Genomic DNA, 20,168 nt, shown 5'->3' with positions numbered 1-20,168 from the left:
CTTGAACTCGTGGCGATCTTTCTGCCTCAGCACTGGCAATTACAGGTGTGTTTTTAGCAGTATCTGATGTCTAAAAGAGATCATTGGGTTTTAAGAGCACCTTTAATAAACTTCTCTGATTCTGTGCCTCTGTGAGATATCTGATGTGTTAACAGAATACATTGATAGTTTTTCATAGTTGTAAGAGTTCTGTTCATCTAATCAGTAGCCACTTTACATCTTGTTCTAATATTTTGAATAAATAAGAATTTATTATAGTGGGGTATTTTAGGTTCTTTTTGACAAGTTTTTTTTTTTAACCTTCCCTTTTTTTCTTGAGTTGTAATCTTGAATGTACCAAGTTATTATTGTACAGCTCTAGCTACTGTGCTAAATCTTTATTACCTAAAGAAGAAAATAATAATTTAAAATATCAACCCAACTAGGACTGATCTTATGTAGATGCAGAAACCTAAGTCAAATAGAAGGCAGAAGAATACATCAGTATATCAAAGGTTAATGTGCTATGATAATGTGGAGTTTATTTCAGAAATTGTAGAGTAGTGTACTATCAAAAGTATGTTAACCTATTTTGGTATCTTTTTTAAAAATATTGGTACCAGGGATCGAACTCAGGACCTTGAACTTGCAAGGCAGGCGCAGTGCCACTGAGCTAAATAAATTCCCAGCCCTAATTTGGTATCTTAACGAATGCAGCACAAGACCATCATAGATGCTGACATGGCATATTCTTGCCAAACAAACAGAAAAACCTCAGCTCCTTTGTATTAACTAGAAATGAAAGAACTAGAACTAGAACTACAATAAATACCATTAAAGAAAATAACAAGCACCATTCTAAACAGGGACTTGCTTATAGAGATGTTCAATATTGATGTCTTATATTATTTTGGACATGTTAGATAATGAATAAGGAAAGGAAATGAAATAATGTAAATATTGGAAAAATGATAGCTTTTAAAAAGTCATATATTTTGACTCATCATGTGATATTATATCATTGAAGTCCTAATAAAAACCTGCTAGGATTATAGGATCAATAAGAAAATTTGGTAACATCATAATTCAAGATGAATATTCAAAAATAAGTAGCTTTTTCTGTTGTTAAAAAAACTTGGGAGAGCCGGGGATTTAGGTTAGTGGTTCTGCTGCCTGCCTGGCAAACACAAGCTCCTGAGTTCAATCCCCAGTACCAAAAAAACCAAAAAAACGTGGGGAGCTATGTACATTGGATTACGCCTGTAATCCTAGCACTCAAGAGGCTGAGGCAAGAGGATTGCTGTGAGTTCAAGACCAGTCTAAACTGCATAGTGAGATCTGTTTTTAAAAGCCCCAAATAAGTAAATTACTTGGTATAATGGAAATAAAGAAAAATAATTACCTTCACAATAGCAACAGAAACTATACTAAGGAATACATTTAATAAGAAAAGTACAGGAAAGAGCTGGGAATTTCGCTTAGTGGTGTTGCAGCTTGCCTGGCTACCCTAAAGTTTAGCATTTGATCCCTGGTACCCCCCCCCCAAATTACAGGAAGAAAATTACATAATTGAAAGGTGCAAATGAAATCCTAAAGCAATTCATCCATTTAGTAAATATTTATTAAATGCTGTATTAATTACTTTTTAGTTCTTGTGGCAAGAGCCAGACACGTATAATTTAAAGGAGGAGAGGTTTCTTTTGTCTTAACAGTTTCAGAAGTTCCATGGTCAGCTGCCTCCAAGGCAGAAACATCACAGCCACAGGGCATGGTGGAGAAAAGCTGCTCAACTCATGACATCTGGGAAGAACAGGGGAAGAGCCATAAAGGAGGGAGTCAGGGACCAGATATAGTCAGTGAAGGTCAGGCCCTGATGACCCACCCAGAAGTCTGCTTTACTAACTCCTTGGTGTTAAGCCAGTCTAGTTGACAGTCAAGATTAATCGTTACTCTTCTACTCCTTGTCAATTTGAAGTTCAAGCATAACTGCATATCTCCTTAAACCATATTTAATCTCCAAATAGAGACAGTAAACAAGGCCATAATGTCACTATCCAGATGCATTTTGTGACATGATTACATAATTGTCTTGAATACATATAGCTGAAAATGTATTAAGTCCTTCCTCAGAACTCCTTGGAAGGATTTATATCCTTAGCCTGCCATGGTAAAGTTTGACCAACTTCTGAGGTGCTTTCAAGGGATTTTTTTTTCTATTGTCTCCCCCGCCATACCCTTTGGTACCAGGGATTGAACCCAGGGTCTTTGCACTGAGTTATATCCCAAACCCCTTTTTGGGGGGAGTGGGCAGGAATTATTTTGAGAAGATCTCCTTAAGTACCATATTGCCCTACGTGGTACCTGGGCTTGAATTTGTGATCCTTCTACCTCAGCTTCCTAGAGTGCTGAAACTATAAGAGAGCAGACTAAGCGAGCGTTGCCATGCCTGGCTTTTGGCTTCTTCTTCATGGTGCTAATCTCTTCAGCAAGCAGTTCACACATTCTTTGGCCCTAGCTTCACACATACTTCTTTCCAAACTCTCAAGTTTTCAAATCTTTCTTTTCTGTTCTTTGTTTTGTTTTGCTCAGCTCCTGATTCACACTGTAAACCTGTCCAAATGCAGCCATTAGTACCCATACCATGGATTGAACATTGGATTGCCTTAAAATTTCTCTACCAGACCAGTTAATTTGTTGTCTTTGAAATCAGTCCCACACAGACTTTTAGGGCAGGTTGAAATATAAACAAATTTTTTAATCAAAATGTTTCTTGCATGACTACTAGTCCAGCTCCCAATTATTAGAGGTTATATCTGAATGTCTTCTCAAAGCTTCATGTGCTCACAGGAGTGGCTTTTGGGAGATGATTGGATCATGAGGACACTACAAGATTAGTCCACTGATGAGTACAACTAATGTTTTGTTAGGAAGGAAGGCTTGGTTGGAAACGGCAGGTCACTGGGAGTGTGTACTACAAGAGTATATCTCCTTCCTGGGATCTTCCCTTCACTCTCTCTTTCCTGGCTACCATGATCCTAGTAGCTTTCCTCTGTCCATGCCCTTCTACTGTGCCACATACCATGTGTGGACTGAAACTTCTGAAATGTGAGCCAATGTAAACCTCTTCTCCTTTAAGATGCAGGCATTGGGTATTTTGTCCCAGTGACAAGAAAGGTGACTAAGACACCAATAGGTTCCTTGTTCCTACCTGAACACTCATGAGCACAGTCTACTTTCCTATCAGCAATCTGGTTTTCTCAGCTCCCATCAGAATTGCCCTCTGTCTTTGCTTACAGCATTCTGGGGGTTTTCTAGCCTGCATCTCCAAACCTTCCAAACTCTTCCTTTCACAAACCATTCCCAAAGGCTTCTGAACTACAAGGTCAGGTATTGATATAACTGATTCCATTTCTCTGGTGCCAGTATTCTGAATGAGTCAGTTTTTCATTGCTGGAATAAGATGTCTGACACTGAATTTAAAGGGTAAGAAATTTTTTTGACTTACAATTTTAGAAGTTTCAGTCCAAGTCCGAAACATCATGGTGGAAGTGTTGGTGGAGGAAAACTGCTCAACTCAGTTGCCAAGCAGCCCCCAAGTTTACATCTATAACTGTGATCCACCCAGAAGTGTGCTTTACTAATCTAGGCATGCATCAGTCCAGTCAAGTTGACAATCAAGGTTACTGTCACAAATGTCCACATGCTAAGACATTGTTCTAGGTGATTGAAACACCTAACATGACATACGAAGTCCTGCTTTCGTTCTGGAAGACTGAGGCAGGCAGATTGCAAGTTCAAGACTAGCCTGGGCAAGTTAGCAACTTAGTGAGACACAGTCTCAAAATTTTAAAAAGGGGCTGGAGATGTAGTTCAGTCCCCAGGACCAGCAAAAATGATGGGGTAGGGAGAGAATATGAGAATATGAATAGAAAAGTGACATTAAACTGGATGGTAAAGGAAAGCTCCTTGGAAGTATTGAAACATGCAGACCAGCAGTAGCAAGCTACATGGAAATCTGATGGAATAACATCTCATGGGTAGCTAATACAAACTCTCTTAAGAATGAGGTGGTTGCAAGGAGCAAAAAGAAAGTCAAAAGTGGCTGGAATGAAGTGCATGAGGATGAAAATTGGAGATGAGGTCAGACATAATACCTGAGTGAAAATTCTGTACTTAATGGCAATAAGATGTAAGAAAGAGTAAAAATCAATACATAATTTTATGTGATATACATTTTTAAAGATTGCTCTAGAGTAAAGAGTAGAAATAGAGTTCAGTAGAGAACATCTTTTGTTACATTAACTAGAAGTAATAATGCTTTACCCAAGGTTAGAGTGCGTATGAAGCAAAGATAGGGACAGAATTTTGGAAGTACAAATTGCGAATAAATTATATGTGAGCGTTAAGAGAAAGTGAGTAACTGATAACTAAATTTTTAGAAAATGTAAAAATATCACGATACTTTATAGACCTAAAATGTAAAATTTTCTTAATTACCATATGCATATTCCAGTTGAAATTTTTTGTAGTTTTAAAAATATAAAGTAAAATAGTCTTAAAGACTGTGTGGGTGAGGATAAATATTTAAGATTAGCCAAAAGAATTTAGAAAGAGAAAGGTGAAAGGGGGCCGGCCACTTTACTATTATAAAACCTTTTTGGTAAAGAGTATAATATTGACATAGTAATAGAAAAATCTGTGAGACAGAATAGAATACCTTGAAGTAATCCTTTTGCATATAAGATTTTTTTTTAAGAAAAAGATCTGACTTTGAAGATGAGGCCTCATCTCACCAACTTTTTTTTTATATAAGATTTTGATATATGAAAGAAAATAATTTACTTCAGTGAAAAAGTTGTGGCTTAATAATGGTTGCAACCATAAGTATATCATTCTGGAAGAAAGTAATGTTGGTTTGTAAGCTATGGGTTAAGGAGAGCTTTTTACTATGATAGGATACCTAGAAGCTATACCACAAACAATGTGAGAAGAAAAATAGCAGATTAGGAAAAATGTCATTTTTCAAATGAGTTTGTAAGATAAAAAAGGTTATTATTGGCCAGCTGTTCAGTGCTGCCCCAAAGTCCCAACACTGAAAGGCAGAGGCAGAATAACAAGTTGTAGCGCAGCAGGCAACTTAGTGACTTAGTGAGACCCCTGTGCAAAATAAAAAATAAAAAAGGACTGGGGCTGTAGCTCATTACAAAGTTATCATCTGTAAGTAAAAACAAACTCATATAAATTGATAAGTCATATGTGAAAAAGAAAAACTGGCAAAAGATTTAAAAAGCAGTTCAGAAAAGAGTAAATCTAAATGGTTAATAAACAAAAATTGTACAACCTCATTGGGGCAAATTGAAATAATTATAACTATTATATCTCATTTATCCTGTTGACAGTTTTTTAAGTGAAAATACCTTTTATTGGAAGGGATATGTTTACACTTATATTAATGGAAAATAAAACTTCTTTTAGTGACCTTTGGAAAGTAATCCTACAGTATAGAATTAAGATGTATTACATATTTTAAAATTTAGCAAATACATTCCTGGAAACATCCAATAGAAATAAGTACAGTGGACCCTTGACTATGAACTCGATTGGTTCCTGAGGGCTGGTTGTAACTCAAGTTGATTGTAAGTCAATACAGCTGAGATCTGGATGTTTACCTGGGTACTCGCTATAGATAAGAAGAGGTGGATAAATCATCCTTCAACCTAATAACCCAAGTTTTTCATATGTCAGTCCAGTTGTAATTTGAGGGTCCACTGCACTAGTACTTGGGGAAATATGTATAAGAGTAAAATATCACAGCACTGTTTGAAGTGGCATAGATTGAGAACAAAGTATGAATGTCACTGAGTAGAGGAACTGTTGAGTAACCAACCTTATCATAAACTACAACATAATCAATTGAAAGAATGTGTCAGATTTGTGTTGACTCAGACTTTGTTGATGCATTGTTAATAATATACAGGGAAATACCTATAGTATATTGTTTGGGCAAAGCAAAAAATTCTCCCTGTATATAAAAATAGCGTGTGTGTGTGTGGGGGGTGTAATTTGTATATGATTGAGTATAGGAAAAGGCATGGAAGAGTACATAGAAGGTTAATATCAAGGCAAACATAGAGGGAGATTAAACAAAAGACATTTTAAAAAGGTGTCCTCGGTAAAAGCCCTACTATGTAAAGTATGATTTTATTCAACTGAAATATGTGTGTATATTTATGTTCACAAAGTAAGAAATGAATAATTGGTCATCAACACGTTAAAAGTTACTATTTCAGGCTAATGAGATTTCAGGTTATTCCTTTATGTTTTTCATTGTTTGTAATTGTTACAGTGGTTAAGGTAGAAAAAAGAAGCTAATTTTAATTGAGGAAAGCTAAATGCTAGTACTTTTTTTCCCTTGATTTTGCAGTTGTGCTATATTGACTCCCAAACTGATGGTGGAATCCCTTCTTACTGTTTTGCTTTAATGGCGATGTTTTTCCTACAACAAAGAAAACCCCCTGTTCTTCCTTGCTTACTTGGAAGTTGGGTAAGTATGTGTTTGTGATATGTCTGTGCATGCAAGTATTTGTAGTTTGCTCTTGTAGAATGCTCTGCTCAAATATTTTAAGCTGGAATTCTGGTTTGTCTGTTTGTACATCTTTTTTTTTTTTTAATAATTTTTCCACTACCAATTTGGAATGCCTTTTTATATAGATTGAAGGCTTTGACCCAAAAAGAATGGATGACTTTCAGCTGAAGGGCATAGTAGAAGAGAAGTTTGTGAAGTGGGAATATAAGTCAAGTAGTGCAACTGAGAAAAACTCAATTTCTGAGGAAAACAAAGCTAAGGCAGACCAACCAAAAGATGATACCAAGAAGACAGAAACAGACAACCAAAGTAATGCCATGAAGGAAAAACATGGCAAAGTAAGCTTTTTTTGTTTTTGTTTTTGTTTTTGGCCTTTCTATCTGTAGAATTTGTGATACCTTCAATTGAAGCTTTTTAATTGTAGATTCACTGACTTTGAGTAAGCCTCTTGGCCTCATTTTCCTCATCTATAAAGTGAGGGGTTGATCTGGTTTAGTTTTTCAATACTGAGATTCTCTTAATTTTTATTTCACTTTGGAAGACTTGTATTTGAATCATGTCAAGATAATTATTTGTATCTTGTTTCATCTAAAAGAAATTTTCTTTAGGAGTTAGGCTCTGACTAAAGCTTTAGCATATGGGGATTATGTTGCCAATTTACATGAAGAAGTGAAGGCCCTTTGCTCTATGAGGGGGTGGCTTGCTTATTTAATTATTTAATATTTATTTATTAAGGACCGTCTATGTGCCAGGCATTATTTTGAGTGTTAACAAACCAAAGATGAATGTACATGGGTCATGTCCTCCAGAATCTTGTGGCATTATAGAAATTTTAAAATTTCTGAAACCATTGCTGTAACTATATTGAATTATTTGTATTGCCCTGAGTATATATGTCTTTACTCCATCTCTCCTACTTCCCTAGATCACTGTCTACTGTCTCCTCAAACTACAAGTACTCTCATCTAATAATCTTGGTTTTTACTTCAATGAGAAAACCAAAGCAATCAAAAGAGAACTTCATCATCTGCTCTCCTGTGCACTCACACTTTACCTTGCTACCTGCCTTCATAAAGGAACTGCTCATGTTTTAATCCAGTTATTTTCTCTATTTGTGTAGTTTATACTGCCCCTTCTTCTGTATTCCAGAATATTACTCCAGCAGTTCTTTTCTTTCTCTACTAAATTGGCAATTTTTCTTTTCTTTTTTTTCAATTTTTCATTCTTTATTGAATAAAACCTACTTTCATTTCTCCCATTTAAAAGAAAAATCTTAACCAGGCACAGTGATACATAGTTGTAATTCCAGCACTCTGGGAGGCTGAGTAGGAAGACAGAAATTTGATACTAGTCTGGGTAATTTATCAGCTTAATAAGATCCTATCTCAAAATATAAATATAAATATAAATGGTTGGGGACATAGTGTAGTCCTGGGCCCAATCCCCACTACTACAAAAAACCAAACCAAAACAAAACAATCTTGGCACCAGTCCCTCTCGCAGCTATTTCTTTACTCTCCTTTGTAGTAAAGCTTCTTGAAAGAATTGAGTATAATTCAGTTACTAATTTTTCTGTGTCCCCCTAAATCACACTATCAATCTTCCAAAACTTACATCATCAAATGTCAGTAACCTCCAGATTGCTAAACCCAATGATAATTTCTCAGTTTTTATCCTTTTTGACTTAATCAGATACATTTGCCAATGGATTACTTCCTTCTTGGAAACATTTCACTTCCAAGGCAGCACCCACATAGCTTCTCACTCTTCTCTACTGATTTCTTTTTTCCTTTCCTCCCATAATATTGAAGTGCTACATAGCTTTTTGTTTTACTCCTGTGGTAGTTTTTAGATTTTAAGTGCCATCTGTATGATAATGACTCTTCAACTTAAATCTCCATCAAACCTCTCTTAGACTCCATAATTGTGTATTCCACTAGTGCCTGGTGAGATGTTTTGAACTACATTGTCCATGCTGAATTTTGGGTTCCCTTTAGGTTGTTTCACACACAGTCCCACCTCAGTTGATGTCTGTCTCACTTGCTGAGTTGAAAACCTCAAAGTTGCTCCAACTGTTCTTTAGATTTCATGCCTCATATCGAGTCTGTCAGGGACGCTGATCATCTCTCACCATGTCCACTGCTACCATGCTGGTCTTAGCCACCATCATTTCTGACCTGAATTACTCTCATTGTCTCCTAATAAATTTTCCTGCATTTGTCCTTGCCCCTTAATCTGTTATCAGCAGAACAAACTGGTTGCTTCTAATTTCATTTAGTATATGTGCTACTGGAGTGAGCACTCTCATTTCATTTATAATGAAAGGCAGTCTGTCCTTAACTGGCCTTAGCTCTTTGTTTTCCTCTTCATCTATTCGTCTTCTATCACACTAGCTTTCATGGTTTTCTTTTTCAGCTAGCCACCATCTGCTTTGTCTTTTACTGTTGCTAGAACACTTTTCCTTTTTTTCAGTTTACCCCTTCTCAACATATCTTACTTTTTTTTTTTTGTACTGGGGATCAAACTTGGGACCTTGAACTTGCAAGGCAGGAGGAACCACTGAGTTAAATCCCTGGCCCAATAAATCTTATTCTTAACCTTGCAGTTTAACACCTTCAGTTTAACCTTTTCCTGTTGCCATATTGTCATACTGTTTATCTTTTTTCCTCCACAGCACTTAGGTCTTCTAAATTAGTATGTTATTTACTTAGTAAGTGTGCTTCTGTGCTTCTCTCTCTCTTTTTTTTTTTTTTTCCCCTAGAAAATAAGCTTCGTGAAGGCAGGGGTCTTTACTTTTTGCCAAAGATCTATCCAAAGTGCCAGCACACTGCCAGGTACATAGTAGGCACTCAATGAGAATTGTAGTATTGAATGTATGTATATCTGTTTCGTGCCCTTAGGCTGTATAGTGGTCACTTTTAGATATCTTCATCTAGCTAATTGCTTTGGAATTCAGGTATTACCTCTTCTATTATGACCCCTCTGATTTACAGTCCTATATTTAGCATGTAGCCTTTACTGTAATGGTTAAATTACTTCTTGTCCTAACAGTCTATGAAGTAGGATCTTACTTTATTTGAGTGTCAGTATAGTGTAGTGATTCACAATATGGACCCACTAGACGGGTTCTTGAGTCACATTCTTGCTTCACAGTATCTACTTCATAGAATTGTTAATATATATGTTGCTCTTAGAAAAGTGAATAGTGCATGGTAAGCATTATATATATAAGTGTGAGCTCTCGTTCTTTTATGATATCCCCAGTATTGTGCCAAAGACATAGTAGGTTCTGAAGAAATGTTTGTGAATAAAGGCATTTTTTGAAAATGAGGATATTTATTTGGATTTTAAAAGTAATTAAGGAGGTATAGTATCTCTTTTCCAGTGGTTTGCAACTTTGATTTTCCATGTGAGACACTTTAAGAAGCTTTAAAAATCCCAATGAGTAGTCTATTCCAGGTCAGTTAAATCAGATTCTTAGGAGGGGTATGGAAAGTGGGAGTGGTATAGAATTGAAGTATTAGTGTACTTTAATCCAGTGATTCTAATGTGCAGTCAAAGTTGAAAATCATTGCTTTAATAGAACACAATTTCTAGGAGTTAGTAAACTGGGATTCACACCAACTACTTTTTGGTAAATTACTCCTTCATGTCTCAGTTTTTGAACATGTAATTTCTAAGCCCTTTCAAACTGAAAATTCATTGATTGTAGTTTTATGAAGCATAAATGAAAAGTTTTTTTTTTTCCAGTCTCCTTTAACATTGGAAACACCAAATCAGGTATCTCTGGGACAGTTATGGCTAGAGCTGCTAAAATTTTACACACTGGATTTTGCTTTGGAGGAGTATGTCATATGTGTACGAATACAAGATATTTTAACACGAGAGAACAAAAACTGGCCAAAAAGACGAATAGCCATTGAAGGTAGGATGCTATATTTCATTTGGAGACTATTTATTTCTGTGTGTGCACCACTTATCATATAATAATGTTATAAATTGTATCCCTAGGCTAATCTAAATAAAAGATTTGAGGCCACTCTGGACGAATAAGCGATACACTATCTCAAAAGAAAGACATAAAGGAGAACAATTGATGTTGACAAACAAGGTTCCAGTTCTTAGTCCAAGAATATTAATTATACTATGACAAGCGATGGAAATTATTAGGTCCTGGAGTTTGAAGGTTTTCATTTGGTAGCAGTCTGTAAGGAGGCACAGTAGCATAGCTTTTTTTCTCCAGTAATTTCATCACTGAAACTATAATTAGGGCCCTAGCTTCCTCACCTATTCTCTTAAAAGTTATATTATTACCATGTTCTCTCTTTTTTCCTTGTTATTTTATGGAAGAAACAAAGGTAAAGATGTTTCCTTACTTGGTTTTCAGGAACTATCATTGGAAACCTAGGTTAGAAAAACTTAGAGAAAATATATTTTGCTACCAGTCTAACAATTAAGATACACTTCTGTTAATTTAAAAATGTAGTTTATTGATAGAGACTTAGTTATTGACTGTTTCTTTCCCTTTTTTTTTTTTTTTTTTTTTTTTTACTAGATCCATTTTCAGTCAAGAGGAATGTTGCACGGAGCTTAAACAGCCAGCTTGTTTACGAATATGTTGTGGAGAGATTCAGGGCAGCTTATCGTTATTTTGCCTGTCCTCAGAGGAAGGGTGGAAATAAGTCTACAGTGCACTTCAAGAAAAAAGAGAAGGGGAAAATAAGCAATAAGAAACCAGTGAAGTCTGACAGTGTGGCAACCAGCTGTTCTGTTCTACTTGGGGAAAGCACAGAAAAAACAAATACAGAAAGAGGTCAATCTGATAAGCATGGTGACATGGGATGTACATCACAGAGATGTATTATTGACAATGACCATTTGTTGGTAAATGAACAAGGTTTGGCTGACACTGGACAGGAATCTTCATCTCTCTCTATTATCAATGAAGGCACTGAATTAGAGCCAAAATCAGTTGAGAAAGTTGATGGTTTAGGGCCTTCAGAAACTTGTTTTGAGAAGGATCTTGGCCAGTGTAATTGCGTCAAATCCCCTGATCCAGATGAGTCTGCTGGAACAGACTGCAGGTCAAATTTAGAAATAGAGAATTCACACCAGATTATGTGCATCGACACATCTGCTACCTCTTGCAACTGCAAAGCTACAGAAGTTGCTTCTGACCTTAATGATGATGATAACTTACTCTCCCAGGAATTATATTATGTGTTTGATAAGTTTATTTTAACCTCTGGCAAGGTAGGATCCAGTTTGTAAACTATAAGATTTTCTGATTTCTTTGACCATTCATAGTTTTCAGATTTAGAAGTGTAAAAATAGCTTTAATTGTGTGACTTGATTTAAAGTAATTTTTTTTATGTATAGTTGTTTTTTACTTTTTGAATTTTTCCTATAGCTGTCTTTAAATAAATACCAGGGGCTGGAGGTTTAGCTCAGTGGTGCTGCTGCCTGCCTCTCAAGCATAAGGTCCTGAGTTTGATGCCCAGTACCTAAAAAATAAACAGATAGTGTATACCAGAAGTTTTTAGCACCTTACTACTAGTTGGTTTCTTTTTCTTTTTCATACACGAAAGGATTCATTCAATGTTTTATGAAAATCAATTTAGCAAATTTAGCTTGTATTTTAAGTCTTGTATGTGTGTGTATATATATGTGTATATGTATGTGTGTATTTTTCTTGAATAACTAAGTTTTAAATTCTAATGAGTGCCCTATTTTAAGGATTTTTGGGGGATGGGATCGGGGTAATATAAATATTCTAAAAGTAGTTGAGGGAAATTAAGATTAGGAACAAAAAGGGAGGAATCAGATTCTGCCATGGAGCTTGTTTGGATTTCATATTATCTCATAAATGATAAGAATCCTAATTTTTCTACTTTTAAAGTGAAATAGTTCGAACTTCTAACTTTATATTGTAGAAAATACTCCAATGAACAGAAAATAAGCAGTAACTGCTTTGATAATAAGATTTAGTTGGGCAGGGTAATGCATGCCTGTAATTCCAGCTCTGAGGGAGTCTGAGGCAGGTGGATTATAAGTTTGAATCTTGCCTGGGCAATGCAGTGGGACCCTGTCTCAAAAAGAAAAAGGGTTGGTGATGTAGTCCCTGGGTTTGATCCCAAGCACTTAAATATATATAGCTAAGTTACATTGCTTTCGGTGCAATGCACATAACTGAAATATCATCAGCATGCAGAATGAAAAAAATGGGTGTCATGTGTCAACCAGTAGGATATTAATAAAACAAAAAAACCCAAGAAAACTGTACAACCATCCAGATCTGTTCTTTTAGTAGTAATTATTGACAAGCTTTAAAAATTTTAATGTATTTATTTTTAAAGACCTGTTTTGTTGTAATATAATTGGTATTTAAAAAGGTATATAGCCAGGCACAGTGGTACACACCAATAATCATAGAACTCTGGAAAGGGAGGCTGAGACAGGAGGATTGCCATGAGTTCAAGATCAGCCTGGGTTACATAGTGAGTTCAAGGCCAGCCTGCACTACAAAGTGAGACACTTTCTCAGAAAAAAAAAAACAAAAAAACAAAAAAACCCAAAAAACGAACAAACTAAAAAAAGTGGAATAGTTTGAACTTTAACCCTTTACATTGTAGAAAAACACCCTAAGAAGAAGACTATAAGCAATAACTGCTTTGTTAATAAGAGTTAGCCAGGCAAGGTGGTGCTGTTTTTCTAGTTTTATTTTTACTAGTTAAATGCATATAACTTTAAGTTTCCCTTCTATATAGGTCATAAAAATGAATACTTTGAAAAGTGGATAGAAATTCCTATGGTGCTCCCCCATCTCTCACTGTCCCTCCCTCCCTCCCGTTTTCCCTCTTTCCTTCCTTTTTCTTTCCCTGACCCTTGTCCACCATCTTCCAATTCCCTTCCCCTCCCCCCTTTCTTCTCTATTTCCCTCCTCTCGCTTCCCCTTCCTGTTCCCCATCCACTCCCATGGCCTCCCCTTGACCTTTTCACCAAGCTATATAGCTTTCACACTCAGCTGTATATCCTCAGCCCTTTTTGAAAAATTTGCCACAGAGTGTCATTAAGTAACTATGTTGCCCATGCTGTGTTTGAACTGGTCATCCTCCTGTCTCAACCTCACAAAGTGCTGGGATTAGAGGTATGAACCATTTCTGTATATAACTTTATCAAAGTTTGTGTCTGTGTAAAAGTTCAGGCTAACATCAGAGAAAGATGCCTTACTCCAGGGTCTAGACATATTACAATAAAGAAAAGAATAGTATTCCTTAACCATATGTCTGGTTTTCACCTAGTTAGTATACAGTTTTATTGTTTTAACTATATGTCTGATGGTCCACTGGGACTCATTTAACATGAGACTGTAGGGTTTTGGAATTCAGTTTGTGGCTATTAAAATACTGTTTTATACCGTGCTAAATTCTTTTTAGAATCCAGTCCTATGTTTGGTCTCTGGAGACTTGTAAACTAGCTAGGTGAGAGTTCTATGATTGATTGATTCTGAAGATTAAAAATAGAGTACAAATTGAAATTTCCTTGTAAACAACTTTGTTCTCAGTAAATTAAAAACAGTGTGTATATTTTTCATTTGGAACTGATCAAGCTGTTTGAATTAATCAGTACCTTTTGCATCTCATGTTATTTTGTGTATTTTACATCAGTAGGTAAATTTAGTTGTTCCCGATACAATTCTAGTGGGAGAATGGTTGGCTTGAAAAGTTTTTTTAGTTGGGTATGGTGGTGCATGCCTGTAATTCCAGCTTCTTGGGAAGCTGAGGTAGGAAGATTGCAAATTCAAGGCCAGCCTGGGTAATTTAGGCTGTGTCTCAAAACAAAAATAAAAGCTGGGCGTGGTGGTGTGTGCCTGTAATCCCAGCACTCGGGAGGCTGAGGCAGGAGGACTGCTGTGATTTCGAGACCAGCCTGGACTACATAGTGAGTTCCAGGTCAGTCTCAACTACATAGTGAGACCTTGTCTCAAAAAACCAAAAACAATCAATCAAAATCAAAATAAAAACATCTGCGCATGTAACATAATGCTCCCTTGGTTCAATCCCTGATACTGTAAAAAACAAGTAATTGTTTTAATATCTATTTTATTTCATTAACATTTTTTTTAACCTCTGGAAAGCACAGATTGTAAGAACTGAGTTACATAAAATACTCTTTTTAGAAATGTTTTCTAGGTATTAGATAATTAGTTTCTTTTCTTTTTTACCTCTGGATAGCCGCCAACAATAGTATGCAGCATCTGCAAAAAGGATGGTCATTCAAAAAATGATTGCCCTGAGGATTTCAGGAAAATTGATTTAAAGCCTCTGCCACCAATGACAAACCGATTTCGGGAAATACTTGATTTAGTATGTAAAAGATGTTTTGGTAAGTTTTTTATTACTATAAACTACTGGGACTGTGGTCTTAACTAGTGAATATTCATTTTCTAATTTGAAAATAATTTTCTCACTTTGTTTTGGTAGAGGTTTTTGAATAGAGATTGATTACAAATATTTACTAAACACCTATTTTGTTCAGGATGTTATGGTAAATGTCAACAGGAATACAGTTGAATTCATACATACTCTTTTAAGGGAACTTAAATTGTGAATTTGGGCTTTCAGATATGGTAACTATAGTGTGGCTATTCAATAATAGTCAATTTAAATTAAATAAAATTAAAAAGTAAGATCTTTATTTATATTTGATGTATCTCAAACACTCAGAGGTTCCAGGTGGCTAGTGGCTACTGTGTGGATGCTCTAAACAGAGACTACTTCTGTCATTGAGTGGTTTTGGACAATGCTACCCTGGATGAGGTTATACAACACATTTGTATGTAAATTATCATAATTGGAAGTGGACTGTTACATGCTATCGTAGTGATAAACAAAATGCAGTACAAATCTAATTTTAACAGATCAGAGGATTTGGGATTAATGAAATGATATTTTTAGGTGGACCTTGCAGTGCATTTTCAGATATAGAAGTTCATGAATAAAAGTATAGAGTGCTTAATTTGGGAGAATAATTGGCTTTGATTTGGTATGGAATGAGGAAAGCAATGCAGAGAGATAAGGCTATAAATTGGGAAAAGTTTTTTATGCCTTTGTTTAGCAAATATTTACGGAGTACCCAGTATACATTTTTACTCAGCAGACATTTATAAATTACTAGCTATGTTCAGGTAAGATAACATTTCTGATGTCATACTGTGTAGTGTCCCATTGTAATCCCTCACTTCTGCTCTTCCTTTCTTTTCTTTTCTTTTTTTTAAATTTGGTACTGGGGATTGAACTCAGGACCTTGTGCTTGCCAGGCAGGTTTGGTGCCTGGCTCCATCCCTGCCTTCTGCTAGGCAATCACTTCCTTGCTTCTGTCACTATAGATTCATTTGCATTTTCTAGATTTCTACATAAATGGAATTACACAGAATATACTTTTTAAGGGGGCTGGGGCGGAGGGTATCTGACTTCTTTCACTCAGCATGATTATTTAAAGATTCATACATTTTTTAAATCTATTTTTAAAATTATGTTGTATGTATCAGTGTTTAATTTCTTTTTATTGCTTAGTATTATTTCATTGTATGGATATGCTACAGTTTACTCACCTATTGATGAATATTTGGCTTGCTTCTAAATTTTGTTATTAGGGTTTGGATTGTAGCTCATTGGTGGTGTGACTGCCTGGCAAACACAAGGTTCTGAGTTCAATTCCTGGTACTGAAAAAAAATTTGTTATTATTTATGTATGGGTTTGGGTATGGATATATTCTGTTTTCTTGGGTAAGTACTTTGGAGTAGAATGATTAGCTTTATAATGGTACAGTTCATTACATTTATTTTTATTTAGTCATTCATCTCATTATGGACTTACATATTTTTACTTTAGGATATTAATAAAAATGGCACATTGTGAGGCTATTTGGAGCCTTGTGAGAAAAAAGGTTTATTCCAGTGAACAAAGATTGGGCAGATTTCTGCAGCTAGCTTAGAATAGCTGAATTTATTACATCAATGTGTAGGCTGACATTGAGAGCTAGAAACATCAGTGGTTGGGTGGGAAGGGATTACGCTTATATTGGTATGGAAGGGCTAAGGAATCTGGGGTGAAGTGCCTATGATTGAAGATCCAAGGATGGTCAGCACAGGTGTGCAGACATCACTGGAGTTCTTGGTGTTGGGGAAATTGTGTACTGTTTCTTAAATTGTCTTTAATGGCAATTTATCTTGTTCACTGAGGATAGTCTTTTGTTTGCTCAGAGCAGCCTGTTTGCTTGTGAAGGTTTTCTTCAGGCCAGGCATGACAGATATAATCTTTATCTCGCTGCTTGAATTATTCTAGCTTTGGCTGTTAGCAACTCTTAGAATGAGCCATTACTATGTGAGGTTCATTCTAGCCCTTTCTCTTTATCTGAAAACTTCTACTCTACAGAGTGAAACATAATTCTACCATCTATCAACCATGTTTTAAATCAGTTTTAGTACACTTATATAGAAGCATCAGAACTGTTAATCTGTAGGAAACAGTTTCACCCATTATAATTAACTGCTTTGTTTACATGGTTCCTTTAGTTCTTAGTCTTTTGGATTTCACTCAGTTACTTAAGTCAGCACCCTTTCTCCCCTGCTCTTGAGTGAAGTTATTTCCCATGTTTAGAATATATTCTTTCTTCAGTCTGAATTCTTTCCTGAAATCTTTGACCTACATGATTTTTTAGAATTTGCACAGTAAGACTAAATTGTGCTGTAAAGTTCTATTCTATATAGAGGCAAATGTGTTGTGTTAGTTAACTTTCTCTTAACTGTAAAAAATACCTGAGAGAAGTCAATTTGTAAAGAGAAAAGGCTTATTTTGACTCATAGTTTTGGAGGTTTCATTCCAGAATCAGCTGCCCTATCAGGTTGGGACTATAGCACACCATGGTGGAAGCATGTATCATAACAAAATCATTCACCTCAAAACTAATGTGTGCAAAAGAGAAACAGGAAGGGGATAGAGTTCCAATATTTCCTTCAGTGGCACACCCTCAGTGACTGGAAGATTCCTGTTACACCCTATGTTTTAAAAGCTGGGTATGGTGGTATACTCCTGTAATCCCAGCACTTGACAGGCTGAGGCTGAGGCATGAAGATCACTTTAAGTTTGAGGACTAAACCTTTAACATATGGGATTTGGAGCACACTTACTTGAACCATGCCATGTATTATGTCTTGTATACACCATTAGAGTATTATATAAAATAGTCTCATTGCCTTAAAAAAGTGACCTGTTATTTTTTATCTTTTCAACTCTCTTCCCCGATTGATATGTTTGCAAATTTTTAATAAGTTAGTTAGCATTATTGTTGACTGTTCAAACGTGAGTCTAGAGGAAGTGATGTCATAAGAATGTTCTTAAGGATTGTGTGGTCTTACTGGAAAAATAAAATAAATATAAATGGCATAACTAGAAAACTGAAAGTACATTATAAAATCAGAAAATAAAATAAAATTGAGGACTAATGAAATTGAATCAAAGAGCGGTTATTAAGGCAGTGGTTAGGCAGAATGGTTTTATCTGGAAGATAATGAATCTTGACTGAGCATTTAAAAGAGCTGTTAGATTTGAATGGACCTGATGCCTATAGAATAACAGTGTGACTACTTTTAGCCAGAGGGAAAAACAAGCATGGATTTGAGTGTGGAATGTCTGAAGGAAGTGCGAAGTAGTTTGAAAAGTAAATGTAGATGTCTTATAGGGAAAGTGATCATGTAAAATGTGTATAGATCTTTAGATATTATGTTTTTACTGCCCCCCCATCTAGGGATGATATAGGAAAAATAGATGTAACTCCCAACTTGTTAGATGTCTGGTACTCTGTGTTCTCTAAAATGGAAGAATGAATTTTAGGAAGAACGGAGGTTAAGACTAGGAATATTTATTGAGTGATAGACAGATACTGCTTGAGAGGCAAAGGAGGGGACCCAGAAAGTGGTTTTTGCCAACTACATTTAACAGGAGAGGTGTTATAGAGCAAAATCATGAGGTGGGTATAAAATGGGACAAATGCTCAATGAAGTTACTAGTTGCTTAGGTAATATCGATCTAACAGGGAAGCAAGTCACATAGCAAGTGTTCATGAAAGAACAAGGACCTTTCCTGGAGGGATGTGTCAGGACGTCTTGGTCTCCCACCCAGGTGACTGATGCCTATTTAAAATAACAGTCGGAGCCAGGGATTTTAGCTCAGTGGTGCTGCCGCCTGCCTTGCAAGTGCAAGGTCCTGAATTCAATCCCCAGTACCAAAAAGCAAAAAATAAAATAATCATTATTGTTTATCCCTCAGGGGAAGTATGTAGGTGAGTCATTTCATCATTGTCTTGAGGCCTGGCCTTTAAGAATGCATTTCTAGACAGAGTTGTTACGTATTTTTATCTTTTGCACTGGCTTCTTTGAGGGCTTAGACCTGTCTGACTGCCTGTAATATTTCTAACTAACTTAGCTATCTATAATACCTCTGCCCCATCTTCAGTAATATTTATGGTTTGAAAAGTCAGAAAAGTCAACAAATAATTGAGGAATTGTAATTAAAAATTTTAGGGTAAAAAAATTAAAGATATTTTAAATTTCTGTTTTTCTTACTTTTTATTTTCCTTTCTTTTGAAAAAATCTAGATGAATTATCACCGCCTTTCTCTGAACAACACAACAGGGAACAGATTTTAATTGGCTTGGAAAAGTTTATTCAAAAAGAATATGATGGTATGTCATGTATTAATATTTGATTGCTTTTGTTCCTATCTTCAGTTTCGTTCATTTATTTAGAAAATATTTGTTGATGTTATATGTTAGGTATTACTGTAGTTTGTGAGGATACCTTGTTAATGGAAGACATGAAGCCTGCTTTCCTGAAGCATATATTTCAGAAGGGGAGTTAATCAACTAAGAAGTAAATCAGCAGATAGTAAGTGCTATTAAAGTGTAGGAGACAAGAAAAGTGTTAGGTTGTTATGGTAAGACTTATAAGGTGGAATTTAAGTAGACTATGGGGCTCTTTCACCAATATTACAGACTAATAATAAAACAAAAAATTTTTTGTGGCCAAATATTTTAGAAAAGTATAAACAGTTAATTTATAATTAAATTAAATTTATACTTATAAACGTGACTTGTTATATGTTGTAAGATTCTTTTTTGAGACAGGGTCTTGCTATATAGTTCTTACTGGCCTTGAGCTCACTGGATAACCCAGCCTGGCCTTGAACTCAAATCAGTCTTCCTGCCTCATTCTCCAAAGATCTGGAATTACAGGCGTATGCTGCCATAGCTGCTTGTAAGATTGTATTTTTAAATTACTTTTGTTAATATATAAAGTATTGGCCAAATCTGAGTCCCTTCAGCTCACACACCTGTTTGATGATGTCATGGCTTTTTTTTTATGCCTCTCAATTGTTATTGTAATTTTAAAAAGGGAGTTAGAACTAGATGGAAGGATTAATTTTTTAAGATTTTGTTTTCTAAATGCTTAGGAAAATTAATAATTAAAAGGAATAAAAATCCAATCCTATTATACTATAACTTGTTTGAAGTATTAGCTGTTACTGAAGAACTCTAAATATT

General features: G+C 35.6%; 1 protein-coding gene across 10 annotated transcripts in view; it reads left to right on the top strand.

The window, feature by feature from the left end:
- The window catches only part of Tut4 (terminal uridylyl transferase 4), a 94,652-nt gene that overhangs the window by 43,746 nt on the left and 30,738 nt on the right, over positions 1 to 20,168 (top strand). For 9 of the 10 annotated variants that reach the window (XM_010610328.3, XM_033767364.1, XM_010610329.3 and 6 more), the window contains exons 10-15: positions 6,404 to 6,523; positions 6,691 to 6,903; positions 10,316 to 10,490; positions 11,121 to 11,818; positions 14,800 to 14,950; positions 19,224 to 19,310. In XM_010610328.3, the coding sequence (XP_010608630.1) occupies positions 6,404 to 6,523; positions 6,691 to 6,903; positions 10,316 to 10,490; positions 11,121 to 11,818; positions 14,800 to 14,950; positions 19,224 to 19,310 (1,444 nt within the window). The remainder of the gene's footprint in view (positions 1 to 6,403; positions 6,524 to 6,690; positions 6,904 to 10,315; positions 10,491 to 11,120; positions 11,819 to 14,799; positions 14,951 to 19,223; positions 19,311 to 20,168) is intronic. The other variant, XM_010610336.3, reaches the window with a different exon arrangement.

Source organism: Fukomys damarensis, unplaced genomic scaffold (assembly GCF_012274545.1).
Source record: "Fukomys damarensis isolate Sample0158 unplaced genomic scaffold, DMR_v1.0_HiC HiC_scaffold_23, whole genome shotgun sequence".
Taxonomy (NCBI): domain Eukaryota; kingdom Metazoa; phylum Chordata; class Mammalia; order Rodentia; family Bathyergidae; genus Fukomys; species Fukomys damarensis.
The sequence above is the reverse complement of the archived record's forward strand: the minus strand, read 5'-3'. Positions and strand labels throughout refer to the sequence as shown.